This window comes from Cyprinodon tularosa, unplaced genomic scaffold (assembly GCF_016077235.1).
Source record: "Cyprinodon tularosa strain WSP-4 unplaced genomic scaffold, ASM1607723v1 ctg815, whole genome shotgun sequence".
Taxonomy (NCBI): Eukaryota; Metazoa; Chordata; class Actinopteri; order Cyprinodontiformes; family Cyprinodontidae; genus Cyprinodon; species Cyprinodon tularosa.
In genome coordinates, this window is record NW_024039580.1 from 291,005 (window position 1) to 306,586 (window position 15,582).

The following is a 15,582-nucleotide window of genomic DNA, read 5'->3' on the forward strand; positions in this document are numbered from 1 at the left end:
TTTAAAAGGTCTCTAAGATAAGGAGGAGCTAATCCATTTAGGACTTCATAAGTTAATAAAAGAATCTTAAAATCTATTCGGTAAAAGACAGGCAGCCAATGTAAAGAGGCCAGTATGGAATTTACATGGTCACGCTTCCTGGTTCCAGTAAGAAGCCGAGCCACTGCGTTCTGGATCAATTGAAGTTGCTGAATCTGTGATTTATCCATCTATATAATGATTTGTAATAATCCAACGGGGATGTAATGAAAGCATGGATTAGTCATACAAGGTCCTTAAAACAAAAAAAGGATTTGATTTTTGCTAAAATCCGCAGGTGATAAAAACTTGAGCTAACTGTTTATCTAGCTTTAAACAGCTGTCAAAAGTAAAACCAAGATTCCTTGCAGGGGTCTGACAAAACCGAGCTAAAGAACCAAGAATCAGATCTGAATTTGTAGTATGAAGACTCTGACCAAATAATATAACTTGAGTTTTACTTTGATTAAGGTGAAGAAAGTTTTGCTCCATCCAAGATTTGACTTCAGCTAAACAATCTATAAATAGCTGAAGAGATTCTTTTTTTCTTATTTTGTAGTTTAAGGGGCATATAAATCTGAACATCATCTGCAAAGAAATGAGAAGAAACACCAACCTTATGGAAAATCTGACCAAGAGGCAGTAAATACAAAATAAACAAAATGGGATCTAAAATTGAGCCTTGGGGAACGCCGTACTTTAAAGGTTTGGCTCCAGAACAGCATTGGTCAAGACGAACTGAAAAAGTTCTATTTTCTAAATAAGATTGAAACCATTCAAATTCGGGGCCTCTCAGGCCAATATAATGTTTTAATCTGTGTAGAGAATCTGATGATCTACAGTGTCAAATGCAGCACTCAGATCTAAAAGTAATAAAACTGCAACATTGCCTGAATCAACTGTTAAAAGACGATCATTATATTGTACACTCCAAGCAAAGTTGTTTCAGTGCTATGTGCAGCTTTAAACCCAGACTGAAACTGCTCAGTTATATTATTGTCTTTTAAAAACATCTCAAACTGATTAAGAACAAATTTTTCCAGAACCTTGGATAAAAAAGGGAGTTTGGAAATTGGCCTAAAATTTGCTAGTACCGGTACACTTGAGTTTAGATTGTTTTTTTTAAGAAGGGGTTTAACCACAGCATGTTTAAGTATTGATGGGACATAACCAGACTGCAATTAGGCATTTATCACCATTTTAAAAAATGGCTGGAAGAGAGAAAAATGTCCTTTATCAGACGAGTAGGAAGACAATCCAAAGAATAATTTGGTGGCCGCAGATGCTTAATGACTGAAGTCAGTTCATCTAAAGAAACTGTCTGAAAATGTTCCAGAATCCCCAAAGAGAACAACAATTATGAAGTCTAAATGGTGGAAATATAAATAAGAATAAAAAAAATCATCACTAAACCTAAACTGAAAGTTGTTGTAAGTCTATAAGTTATAAGTCTGATGTAAAGCAGTAGATTTATAATTTTAAAAAAAGCAGCCAAGTGTATAATGTTACACAGACTTAGAGCAGCACATCCATACAGTCTCTATCCATTGCTGCTCTTTTATTGTGAAATTTACACTCAAATAATTTAATGGAAAACATTAATTCGTTAAATTATGACCCTAATATCCTCAGGATGTAAATTTGCTGCCGTTTCCAAATTCAGTATAGTTCCTACTATTTAAATTCCCGGTCTGCTTAACCTAGAATAATTTATACACCAAAAGCACAAATACTTTTTTATTGTTGGAAATATGGAGCTAATCCCTCTTTGTTTTGCACATCTCATTTAGAGCTCAAGTTATTTTTAGCAGAAGAAATAGAAATTAGTTCCTTTTTTGCTTTCATTTGTAACTACCCAACAGTTCCTGATTAATTAGTGTTTTTGATAGCTACACATTAGTTGTTTTTAAACCCTTGGTATCTATCCATTAGTGTCTGATTAGTTACTCTTTGTTTTCTTGGTAACAAAACATTGGTTCCTCATTAGTTACTATTTGTTTCCTTTGGTAACTAGACATTAGTTCCTAATTGGTTACGCTTTAGTTACTCTTTAGTTCCTTGGTAACTATACATTAGTCTGCTATTAGTTCTCTAGGTGTTCTCTCGTAGTTGATATTTGTACCTTATTGTGAAGTTCAACCAATTTAAGATATTCTTCCCATGATAAAATTATGCCACAATGTGCTCCTGTAGATACAACTCGCCCAATGAAAGACGGGGAGCAGGCAGGCAGAGAGTACCACTTTATCACTAAAGAACTGTTTGAGTACATGGTCTGCAACCACAGGTAGGAATCTTTAGTACCATCCTTTGTGAAAGGTTTGCCTGCTTTTGTAAACCATTATTGATGATCTGCATAATTCTCTGTGTTCAGATTTGTTGAGTACGGGGAGAGTAAAGGTCACCTGTATGGAACCAGCATTGATGCTATTCACGATGTGCTAAAACGAGGCCGGATGTGCATCATTGATGTTGAACCACCAGTGAGTTCACTAAGGAAGCCAACATGTTAAGAGTTTTCTACACTTCCTGATGTTATGTTTATGTTATGAGAGCCGGTGGAGTCAAATACATTTCCTGCCTTCCTAATATTGTCCTATTCATAATTCAATTTTATATTAAGTCATTTAGACATAAACAACTGCATCATTTTTAGTTTCCCATAACTGTTTGGTCCTGTTGTCTAATAAGAAATATTTTTAAAAAGTATAAGAATAGCTAATTGATAAAGCAAATTATCATTTAAGGAGGATGGCTCCATTTAGTGAATGACACTGAAAAATTCCAAATTCCATGGATGGATGGATGGATGGATGGATGGATGGATGGATGGATGGATGGATGGATGGATGGATGGATGGATGGATGGATGGATGGATGGATGGATGGATGGATGGATGGATCTGTGAAAAGGTCAATAAAACAAATAAGCTGGACAGTTATAGATTATTTGAATTTAGAAATTATACAGTGCAGCATGATGCTCATCCATTTCATAGGTGCGATTGGTTAAACAGTGCCTTTGTGTTTTGTTCTTTTTTTTTTTTGGTTCTCAGAGCATCCATTTTTTACGATCAAGAACCCTGAAGCCGTATGTGATTTTCATCAAAGCACCAGGCCCAGAATGTCTAAGACAAAGTCGAAGGAACGCCAGAATCATCACTTGTTACGCCGTCAACAGGGCATTCACAGTAAGAGCACTCGCAACCTGCTTTTATTTCTAGAGAGACTTATCTGGGTAAACTTGGTAAGAATGTAAATCTTTACAATCAGTAAAACACCAGTGCTGAATGCCAATGATAGGATTACAGCAGGAACTAAGATCTCAAATGTTTACTTTTCTTGTTACTCAGGAGGATGACTTTTTAGAGCTGGAGGAGATGTCCCAACTCATCGAGGCCAAATGCAAACAGTACTTTGATAGCGTTGTGGTGAACGATGACCTACAGGATGCTTGCATGCAGCTCTGCTCCATCATCCAGCAGGCGCAGAACGAGCCTCAATGGATCCCTGTGTGCTGGCTGCATGCAGAGGAGTAGCACATGAGGAAGGCAGGGCCCTGCTGATGAGTTCTAGGAGAAGACAAGGAAAATTAGCTAAAGGATAGACATAATCTTTCAGTCAAGCTTACACATGATGCATGTATTGCTTCAGTATGTAGCAGATTTCTATCTGTCTCATTAAATAGAAGCAGATTTTCAGTCTCAGTTGGGATTCCATCTGTTACTTTTCTTTATCTGTGATCCTGAATTGAAGGCCTACATAAAAAAGAGGAATGTATTCTGAAAAATGTAATTTTTTAAATTCTTAGTTGAATTGTTATATTGTGACTGATACCATTGCTATTGCTACTATTGCTTAATGTTTGATAATGTAAATAAAATGGAGAATTAATTTCCACGATAAACAAACCGTCATGAAATCTAATCATTTTAGGGGAATTATAAAATGCTTGAATACTAAACTGTCACTTTGTAGTTGAGCAAAGATGTACATTTATCAGAAGGTATCTCTCTCTCTCTCTCTCGAGAAGGATAACTGTATTGTTTACTCTACAATTTGGATTCCTATTTTTTTTTTTTTTTGCTTCCATTGTCCTCAAGAAGTTCTAGACCCACTTCTTGATTCTTTGTGATGGTCAGTCAGGGTTTGTTAATTTTTTGTCCATTTCAGTTCACATACATAGCTCAGTCAAATGTATATGTATGTTTTTTTATACGCTTAATGTATTTCCAAAGCACACCTTGATTAAGTTTTCACTTTCTTGCCTGTTTATCTTAAGCATTTAAAATATCTCTACAGCTAAGGGGACAATTGTGGTTCTAGGAAATGTTTCCCTGGGTTACTATTGTTTACCGAGGGTTGGCTGGAAATTGATAGGCCCAAAAACATCTTAAGGTCAATATGTATTGATCAAAATAAACCAAAAGGAAAATAAACACACACATCTATATCTTCCAAAAATATCACAGACTTATTTTTCATTAGAGTCCTTACTGACAAAGCTATGCGCATATTTATACATTAGTGCGTTTGGAGAGAAGGGGTAGAAGAAAAGGGAAATTAACTAAAGGATAGACAAAATCTCTCATCAACCTTACACATATTGCATGTATTGCATCAGTAATCAGCATATTTCTATTTGTCTCATTAAATAAAAGCAGATTTTCAGCGTCAGTTGGACATCCATCCATTACTTTTCTTTGTCTGTGATCCTGAATTGAATGCCTACTTAAAGAGGAGAGAAGGTATTCAGAAAAGTTTTATTGTAAGATGGCTGTGGAGACCAAAGGAAGTACATATTTAATCATTTGTTTGGTCTTGAATATAACATATAGGTTAAAGGTTTAGAAAAGATTAATATAATTGATATAATAATTTTATTATCAGGAAGCTAAGCTGGATGAAAACTTTCTGAACAAAGGTTCAGGTTTTAAGCAAAAGAAATAACACCTAACTTAAAGGCTAAGATAGCATTAGAGAATGATAAGATTTCCCACTATAATAACACAATCAGAATTTATTATTAAATCACTAAAATACAGAGCTAGAGCACGGTAGATTATACAAAACAATAAGGGAATTTAATCATTTGCATTTGTGGGAAACTAAGAGTGAAATACTGAAAGGAACTGTATTTATTAGATGGCCTGACATTAACCAATAATTTAACAGGGACAGTTGAGTACAAGAGCTGCAGTGGAAAAGGACCTTGGTAAATCATAGCAACTCAAGGCTTTTAATGTGTCTAAGTCAATCCCCCCACACTACCAAGAGCTGAAGATACTGTCATGCATATAGGATGTGGAGCAGCTTGTGACATCCCATATGAGTGTGAGCAAGAATTAACTCCTTCAGTGACACAGATAAAAGGTGTGAAGAATCCCTAACAATACCCCTGTTGTCCTGAGACCTGTCCTGCCTTTGTTTCTCATGTCTAATTTTAGATTTCACACATTCTTCCCCTGTGACATAGAAATGTTCATTCAGTAGAGCCAAAGAACCAACACATAATGTGTCCTAAAGGTCAGCTGACATGGATGACTTCAACCAGGAGATTCTGTCTGTGGCCCCAAACTGATCCTCTGTTTGCTGTGCTTAACGTGTGCATTATTTAAACTCAGTGGAAATGCTGCTGTTCTGTAAAGATCTCAAATATTTGTTGAAGAGCATTAGTGAAGAAGCAGGATAGTAAAAAAAAAACAAGGAAAACAGTCAAATCAGGGATAGAGATGCAGAGAGGTTGTAAAGGGTGTCACATCTAAAGACGATATCCTAATCTATGATCATCTCATACGGCTCCGTTTTATTCTAACATCTTAAAATGGAACGGCAAACCCAGGGAAGAGCTGCAGCACTTCGTTGAAAGAAAAAGACAGTTTTACTCGTCCCACAAACATCATGTAAACCATAAAAGATGAAGGTGGAGGCATCATGATTGGTTGCTACTCATCTTGCAGAGGTTTAACTTTAAAAGATCTGTTCAAAACAGAAATAGAATAGTGTTAAGGAAAGCAAATTAATTGTGTAAATAGTCTAAATAAAGTTAAGATTTAATCCCATCGAGAATCAGTGGTAAAAGAAATTGGCTGAGCATAGATACTCTGCATCCAATCTGACCAGGTTAAGACTATTCTAGGAAGAATTGACCAATAAACCAATCTTAAGATATTTAATTTTAGCTGAAACTTACCTTAAAAAGCATTTCTACAAGTTATTGACTCAGCGTCAAACCTTTCATTTACAGTTATGCCTGATTTTCAAGCTACTTCACTTCTATTTGCAGCTTTTTTAAAATCTATGAAATTAAATCCCATAAAAATCTGTTTTTAAGAACATCATATTGGTCCTATTAAGTTAACAGTGTATTGATCATTTATGACACTTTTTTTCTGTTTAAACTATAACAATTGTGCATTCTCAAGTGAAGGGTGATTAAACAATATCAATTTATAGGTGGGATTTCTTAAAACGTAAGAGTAAGACTTTCAGATGGGCTCTTCTTTGTTGAAAATATTTAGTTTCTTTTCCCTAAAACTTCTCCAGTCTGTAGAGTTACAGTACAGATAAACTTAGCCTTAAAACCAGAATCTTTGCACAGCAGACAACCCAGTTAATGGTGACAATCCTACCTGGTTGCTCACATACAAAAGAGGACTGACAGTATGATAATGATAGGCGTTGATGACTGAGTTTTATTCCAGATGGCTGAGTCATCCTTCCAGTTACTGCATTGGGAGAGGGCAATAAATGGACATCAATGCACTTCCATTTAACAGTGGGCCTTCTTTCTTCATGAAAATGGCTTCCTTTAACTCCTTCATTCTTATAAGAACATCATCCCAGCAGATGTAAACAGCAGAATCTTGGCCTGATGATGTTGTGTTGCTGGGCCATCTTTTAGACCAGTGGCTGCTCTGTTTCCCTGATATAGAACTCGTCCTTCTGGTATTTAACAGCATAAACCATGTTTCCTTGTTTGTACCTTAGGACCCGATCTATAAATCAGATTGTCTTTCCTTTCAGATTAAACGATTTGTCCCATAAAAATATGGAAAAAAGAGAACGTTACAGAATACCAAAATACTTTGACATTATTAACAAATGAGATTTTCAGACATCCTTATAAAACATCAAATGATTAGGAAAACACATTTTAAAACATCTATTATATGTATGTGTATATATATATATATATATATATATATATATATATATATATATATATATATATATATATATATATATATATATAATATTTATATCAGAATGATATAGCAATGTTTTTTCCTCATTGTCTTTCCATTTGAACTTCATCTATTAGATTTTCTCTTTAAAAGGTATCAGAACTGTGTGAAGCAGAAGAGCAATAGATAGAGTCACAGAATGCATTAATTCACCTCTCAACCAGTTCAAATATTAGTTTTGCCTTCATACTTCATTTTCATATCCTGTACAGAACCATACTTTTTTTTTTTTTTATTCTAAATAGGTACGTTTTTAATGAGTTACTCCGACAATAATCTTAAAGATGTTTAATATTTTCAAGGATATCTAATTTTTTCTTTCCGAGTAATATTTCCATTATGTAGGCATGTATCTGTTCAGACTTATAATCAAACAATAGCGACCTTATGCTGGTTGATACTATTATTCAGAACCATATAGCCATATTTCTTTCTAAATTTTCAAAATAAATAATAAAAATACTATATTTAACAATGTGTTGGTATTATTCTGATGGGTACTAATCAGCCCATTTTTACTTTTACTTTTTTTTTTTTTTTATTCATCCATTTCATTGAATACCAAATAAAAACAGCCTATCAAATTTTTGATATACTAAAAAATAAAAATACACCTCCATCCATACATACCTACATATCCATCTGTATACATTACATACATATATACACACACAGACATACTACATATGTATTTCAAAATTTTAAAACAAAATTAAATGAAAGGCAGCAGAAAGAAGAAAAAAATCTTATAATATCTGCCCCTTTTTTCTCAGCTCTGAAACTAAACAGGAAGAAAATGGTTATCTTCTGCAACAAAAACAAAATCAGTCGTCAATCTCAACTAAACAACGATAGTATGAGCTCACTTTATACTATTTCATACTTCTTCAAGAATCCAGTCTTTAACATTCTCTTAAACATGTGCAGTGATTTGGCATTTTTAACATAATTTTGTAGTTCGTTCCACAGTTTTACTCCTTGTATCAAACACTAACCTGTGCAGATCTAACCCCAACTATTGTAGAAAAATGAAACAATTCAATGTTTTTTTTAATATACTTCTTATTAGTGCATATAAGGGAATGGCAAATCATGTGGATGGGATGCTTTTTAACATAGTTTATTAAAAATTAATTACAGTTTTTTTTTATTACTATGCTTTTAGAAATGAGAGGAAAGTGAAATATAATATGAATGGATACATTTTATCACAGTTATTTCAATTCAATTCAGTTTATTTATATAGCGCCAAATTCACAACACATGTCATCTCAAGGCACTTTACAGTTCAACCAGATCAAATTGATACAAAGTTTTCTATCTAAGGAAAACCAGTTGATTGCATTGACTCATTGACTCAAATACAATCCCCCACACTAAGCATGCTTGTAGCGACAGTGGAGAGGAAAAACTCCCTTTTAACAGGAAGAAACCTCCAGCAGAACCAGGCTCAGTGTGAGCGGCCATCTGCCGAGGCCGACTGGGGTTCAAGGAGACAGAAGCAGAGATACAAAAAGCAGCTGTAAAAGGCGGCCCCGTCCAGGAAACACACAGCCAGGCAGACGAGCTCCAAGGCAGCTCCCATGCCAGAGGACGAAGAAAGCACATCCACTCAGTCACGGTCAGAGAAACAGGACCACACTGGAAAACAGGCCGATCTCCAACATCTATAAACAAGGGTGTTGATAGAAGCAGCACAGCTGATGTTTCTTTCCAGGATGACGTCACAGCCAAACAGGAACAGACGAGGCAAAGCTACTCTGAGGAAAAGCAGAGAGAGCAGAAGGTTAGAGATTGAACTAACAGATTCTGCAGAATAGGAGAACAGAGAGAGAATGAAGCAGAATGATGAAATGGGGGTCCCTATGTCCTCCAAAAGTCTAAGCCTATAGCAGCATAACTATAGAGATAGCTCAGGATAACCTGAGCCACTCTAACTATAAGCTTTATCAAAAAGGAAAGTTTTAAGCCTAGCCTTAAAAGTAGACAGGGTGTCTGCCTCACGGACTAAAACTGGTAGTTGGTTCCACAGGAGAGGAGCCTGATAACTAAAAGATCTGCCTCCCATTCTACAGTTATTGAACTTAAAGTTAATTTTTCTTGATTGCAAGCCATATGTGTCACAGTGTAACACTACAACAAAGTTTAGCTTGATGCTTAACTGAGAAAGTAAAGCACCTTCAACTGGATTGATCATTGAACACCAATGACAACCACAGCAACCAAAAAAAGATTTATTTGGACAAATGTTTGCTAAATGCTTTTAAAACACACAAAAAAGCATTTTTTAAGCCATCTAAAGTAAGTTATATCTATGCTTTAAATTCAGGAATAACAAAAACCGAGAGGCACTTTTTCCCTAAAGTCCGAATGGAATAATTCTAAAAAATAAAATAAGTATAAAGCTATAGGTTCCACCTTCTTCTTTTTTAGAAAATGTTTTTTCCTGTACTCAAGTGTCTAAAGAGAAAGAGAAAAGTAAGGACAAAAGTTGCTTGTTATAGTCATGCTGAGCAAACAAAGGGGTATTTTCTTGTTAATGCTGAACCCCGTGATCAAGAGATAACTAATATGACACGTCACATCTGTGAGGTAATCAATTTCAGGCCTCTTTGGTTTCCCACATGACGAACCCCTATATAAAGCTCAAGGATCAGTAGATACGTAACAAACCATTAACAGTCTTAGTGCCTCACAGAAGAAGCTTTCCTGCCACTTTGTAACCATGAAGACTGTGCTGCTGGTTTCTGCTCTCATCGCAGGAGTGATTGGCTCCCTGAGTGCTATCCCTGTTTCTTACAATGCTTTCTGCAATTCTCTTTGGTAAGTATGGTGCATTTTTCACTTACAGAGAAAAGATCAGATGCCACTCAATTTAAAATAACTTTTTTCTTCTAGGCTTTTTGAAATGCCTTGTGCTAAAATCGGTGCCACACTAATTAAGCAAATCGAAGCCTTCAGTCCTGCGAATGGCTGTGATAAATGCCATTATGAGGTAAAAGCTTTTCTCATGTCAGCATTATTTTTAAACTCAATTTTATTTATATCACTCAACCAGACATGTTTTCTTTTCCAGCTGGTGTCAACCCTTCCTGTGCTCATCAATGCCAATCACACCTCTCCAGATGGGCTACAGGCTGAGAACATCACCTTTGTTCTAAGTCCTGGCACGATTGGCAGCGGTTGTCATGTTTCTGTAAGAAATTCCCCTCTTCTTGTTAGATTAAAAACAGCTTTGTTAAGCTCTGACAGTTTCCTCAGACATTACTTAGAGTAGTAATAACTATAGATTGATGCCTTTTCCCTGCAGCTTTTAACAAAACATTTAATCTTTGATATGTTTATTTTTCTTTCTTTAAATAAAAAATAGCTACTTCCTTCCTTCCTTCCTTTCCTCCTTTGGTTAATGTATTTTTTACTACCTTCCTTTCACTCTACATCCATCCTTCCTTCCTTTCTTCCTGCCTTCCTTTGGTTAATCTACATTTTACTACCTTCCATTCTCCTCTACAGCCTTCCTTCTTTCTTTCTTTCCTTCCTTCCTTCTTTCCTTCCCTTTCCTCTTTTTGTTCATCTACTTTTTACTACATTCCTTTCTCCTCTACATCCTTCCTTCCTTCCTTCCTTCCTTCCTTCCTTCCAACAACATTTTCAGCCTGTAGTGTCTAAATCCTCCAATAGAGGACATAAAGTCAGATTAAGAATCATTACAAAATTAGCAAGTTAAATATGTAAATCTATGCAGAAATGGGAAAAGCATATTTTGCATTGTAGGATTTAAGATGTAGAGGTGTCATTGACAGAAATATTTGCCTCTAAAGAGCTGTAATAGGTGGGATTATCTGTGAGATGTAAACCAAAAGTGATTTATTTAGTGTTATAGGGTTTACGCAAAACATCTAAAACCTATAAGTACATCACATGCTTTTAAAAAAACACTTGTCTTAAGGTTAGTGATTAAATGCTTTAAATCATTGTTATTTATGTGTTATTTTACCAGGCTCAGTCCCTTTCACAAAACTTTACCAGCTTTGCTAAAGATGGGGTCAACTACTGCAACCTCTACGACCTCCTGACAGGTGAACCATTTATTTTCCACCATTGGCTGTTAATCTGACTTGTCCTGACTAAGCCTAGTGTCTCATTTATACCTTAATAGGAAGCATTGATGTTAACTGATGATCTGTCATAAATGTCTATATTTTAGCAAGCAACCTCACCTCAAGCGCAGGATTCACAGAAATGACAAACCCGTGGGCCTGCCCTGGATTTGGATTAGCCACCTGCAAATCCTAACAATCCAATGTGACATTTCAAAACAAGACCAAGATTCAGCTCTTCCAGCTTCATCAAATGATGTGTCATGAATACAGTGTTATCTGCTAATTTAATGCAGCTAAATATTTAAAATGACAACATCCCTACTGGATCAACTGTATGAGCATAATCTCCAGTGCAAAGATTGCTGAAGATCAGTTTAAAGGTGCTGAATGTATTTGTTCTTGTATTTGAAGTTTGGGACCAAAGTTTCTCTGTATTTTGTTGAGCTTGTTTTAGATAAATCTATTAAAGTTCTTAATCCATAAATAACCAGGTCTGGATTTAACGTGTCATCATATCACTGACAACACAGAGTCTTAGTCTCTAGGATGGATGAGATCATATTTGTCTGAAAGTTTTAATTTGCTCATATTATTGATAAGTCTGACACACACACACATTACATCTGTGCTGTGGTCTAGCACAGGGTTCAGAGCTTAAGCATATTAATTTTAGGATAAGCTGGTGAAGATTTCAGTCATGTCATTCTAAAAATGAAAATTAAAAATAATCTACAGGACTTTCTTTCCAAGTTTGAAGACGTTTTGCTTCCCATCCAGGAAGCTTTCTCAATTCAGAATGTCAGGAAAATTGAAACGGACGAAGGGCTCCACCCCCTTGGGATGGGGGTCGTTTGGCTTCGTTTGTTGGCTTCTTTTGGGGCATGGCAGGGTAACAAAAGAAGCCAAACGACCCCCAATCCAAATGGGTGGACCCCTTCCTCTGTTTCAATTTACATGCTTACAAAACAAAAACTAGGCTTTGTTGGGCTACTGTATAAAACCTCGAACTCAACGCTATTCCTGACATTTTGAATTGAGAAAGCTTTCTGGATGGGAAGTCAAACGTTTGGAACATTTTAAGATAACTTTAAAAAAGTACCGGCATGTTAGAATTATCAGTTAAAGGGAAAGTGTTTGCTGTTATGCTGATGGTACCCTACAGGTATACTGTATATATTTATCTGCAACCTGATACATTTAAGCAGCTAGACTGAAGATATAAAAACCAGGAGGACTTCATATTTTCTGCTTTTAAAATTAGTCATCACAGTAGTTGTTTTCACAGAACTAAAACCTGCCGAAGAGCAATAAGCTTAGTCAGTCACTTATTCAATTCCGTTGCAGCCATTATATAATTTGATAATATGAATGACTCAAATAATCAGACTAGTTCTCAGACTGCTGATCAATAAACCTTTTTAATCCCCAAAGGAGGCCATCATTGCAGGTTCCTCATAATGACCAACAGGCAAAGATTGTGCAATTAGCTGTAAATCCTCTTTCCTGCTCCCAAAATCTGTGTTAACATTTAATGGCAGTTTGGTATTTTCTCTGTAAATGTGGATTAAACTGTTTAGTATGTCTGAAGCAGGCAGCCACAGAGACAAGCTGTCTGAGATTTCACATTTCAAGCTCTTTGCAGGTTTGAACCAGAGACCAAGCAAAGATAGGATCTCTAATCACTGTAACTGAAGCATAGGGGCAGCATTAAAGCAGAGAGCAGCCTTCTTCATCCTGCAGCTTTACCTATCAAGCAAATACAACATTGGTTTCCCTCCACTCAGGCAGGACAGACAAGTACCTTAAAAACAGACTGAGGAACAGCTTTTTCTCAAAAGTTATAAGACTGTTGAGTTTGGTAAAGCACCAGAACCCCATCGCATACTGGATTTATCCACCTCATTGGCCGTTTGCACAATAGACATGTGCTTTGCGTATCTGCATTTCAAGATCAGCACGTTTAGTTGGACCCTTTGTAATACTCGTGCATACTGTATCTGACTCATCTGCTTGGCATTGATGCTTGTTGTGGTCTTAATTACACTTCCTTGTTTTTAAAATGCTTCAGGGTTACCTCTCTACCACAAAAAAAAAACATTTTTCTATACCATGTAATGAGTAAGCATTAATGACAATAAGGTTTCCTCAAATGTGTGAATAAATTGAGAAATAAGGCAACATGGAGTAGGAACAAATAAGGGAACCAGAAATTTCTGACAACCTCAAATGGGCATGTGACTTACAGTAAGGATTATCTGCTTCAATAATCCAATCACTTAAAAGAAAGACGTGGTTTAACTTAATAACTAAAGACAATCTATTAGAAAAACACTCTGGACGGTTTCCTAAGTTTCTCAAAGAAAAGAACTGCTGACCTGAAATGGCCAATTTACATTCAAGCACAAACACCTTTTAATCTATTTTTCTCCTTTTAAAAAGGAGAAAAATCAAATGAAAACAGCCAAAGTTAAGAAATTAGTCAGCAACCATTGATTTTATCCTGTGAAAAATGTCCTTTTTTATATTACCTATTTAAGTGAAAGAAGGAAGAGAAATCTGTTTAAGGAAGCAATACATTTTTCTTTAGTTAACTGAAAAACTCAAAACTTAAAATCTGCATTTGAAATAAAAAATAGAGGTGTAACGGTCAGTGTTACATCATGTGTGTCAAAGGATTCATCCATATGTAGAAGGAAAAGGTTGCAAAAGAATGGGATGATTATTCACCACGCTTTCTTAAATGATGAAACCTGAAGTAATGTAGTTTTAAAGCATGAATGAAACGGTGCAGACAGAAAAATGTAAATTAGTAATAGTAATGTAGTAGTAGTAATGTGGTTTTAACAATCTTTTCCAGTGTTTGTATTACTAATGCCTTTTTTATTATTGTTAAAAAATTATTAACACATCCTTTAGCTATATTTCAGTTACTTTTTGTAAACTATAAAAAACATTGGCATGCCTTCATCACACAATGCAGCACACTTTTAACTTTTTTTTCAAAACAAATTCTTACTCTTATTTCAAAGTGAAATAAGCCTTTTTATTTTTTAACTCAACACTAAATTTACCAAAGCCAAGGAAATCTAGACTAAAATAATTTGAAATACGAAAAATCTTTATATCAAACAACACCAGGATTCTTTAATGGAGCCTATGCAAAGTTTAACTGAAGGAACTGATTGCTATCCTACATCCACCTGCGACACAGCCAATCAGCTTTGAACCACGCCTCCATGAAAGCCAATCGGCATCCAAAGTTCCTCTTTGGATGCCGATACGCACTGGTCTGCTCCTGTGCGCAGGTGGCAGATGCACTGTGACTTCATTCAGATGACCCTGGTTCAACCCACCTGCAGCCCCTCTTCCAACGTCGTAGCTAAAGCTTCATCAGTATCATTCCTCTCGGACTCTTACTACATTCCTTTAACAGGTCCGGCAGAAGACCGCCATGTTGAGCCTGGTTCTGCCAGAGGTTTCTTCCATACGGGAAGTTTTTCCTCTCCACTGTCGCTTCATGCTTGCTCATCATGGACAGGTTCCCTCAACCTGTGTTATCCAACTGGACTTCCATCTTCCAGGTCCATGAGTGAAGCTCTACAGTAGTATCAGCTTACGCAGTCCACTGGATCTCCCCATAAAGCTCAGCAACCAGCAGTCTACAGACTGATCAGCTTCAGCTATCTCCACTCCACCACCAGTTTCATGCCTGGGGGGAAACAGCCCTATTCTTTGCTCCTGTTCATGCATATCTATCAAAATTAAGTGCTATGTTTCCTGCCGAGGTCTGAGCACCAAAGACAAAGTAATTGTATCAATAAATTCCTCCTAATTGTCTTTTCTCTTCGAGTTTTTTCAGATTGAGCCAAAAAAACAAAACAGACTGTCAGCAAAAATGTACTTTTATTGTACTTGTATTTTTATTTACAGCTTTCATGATACTAAAGCAGACTACCTACCATAGGCAGTACTCAAGTTGAGGGTGAATGAGGGGGGATGGCATCCCCCTTATTAAAAATCTTTTAAAGTCATCCCCTTCTTAAATGACCATCCCTTGTGACATTTTATTACTGAATGTGTAAAATTTCTACTATATATTAACAATAATGGCAATAAATATTGCCCTTTCAACATTTGGCGGGCTGTGGGCTTATGAGAAGCCTGACCAAAATAAATCAAATCAAAGAAGTGTCCTACCATTACAATAAAGCTGA

General features: G+C 36.0%; 1 protein-coding gene across 1 annotated transcript in view; it reads left to right on the forward strand.

The window, feature by feature from the left end:
* LOC119774507 (MAGUK p55 subfamily member 4-like) overlaps positions 1-4,266 on the forward strand; it is a 30,742-nt gene extending 26,476 nt beyond the window's left edge. The window contains exons 18-21 of the mRNA XM_038272036.1: positions 2,212-2,305; positions 2,393-2,501; positions 3,075-3,209; positions 3,372-4,266. Of these exons, the coding sequence (XP_038127964.1) occupies positions 2,212-2,305; positions 2,393-2,501; positions 3,075-3,209; positions 3,372-3,557 (524 nt within the window). The 3' untranslated portion in view covers positions 3,558-4,266. The remainder of the gene's footprint in view (positions 1-2,211; positions 2,306-2,392; positions 2,502-3,074; positions 3,210-3,371) is intronic.
* The last annotated feature ends 11,316 nt before the right edge of the window (positions 4,267-15,582 follow it).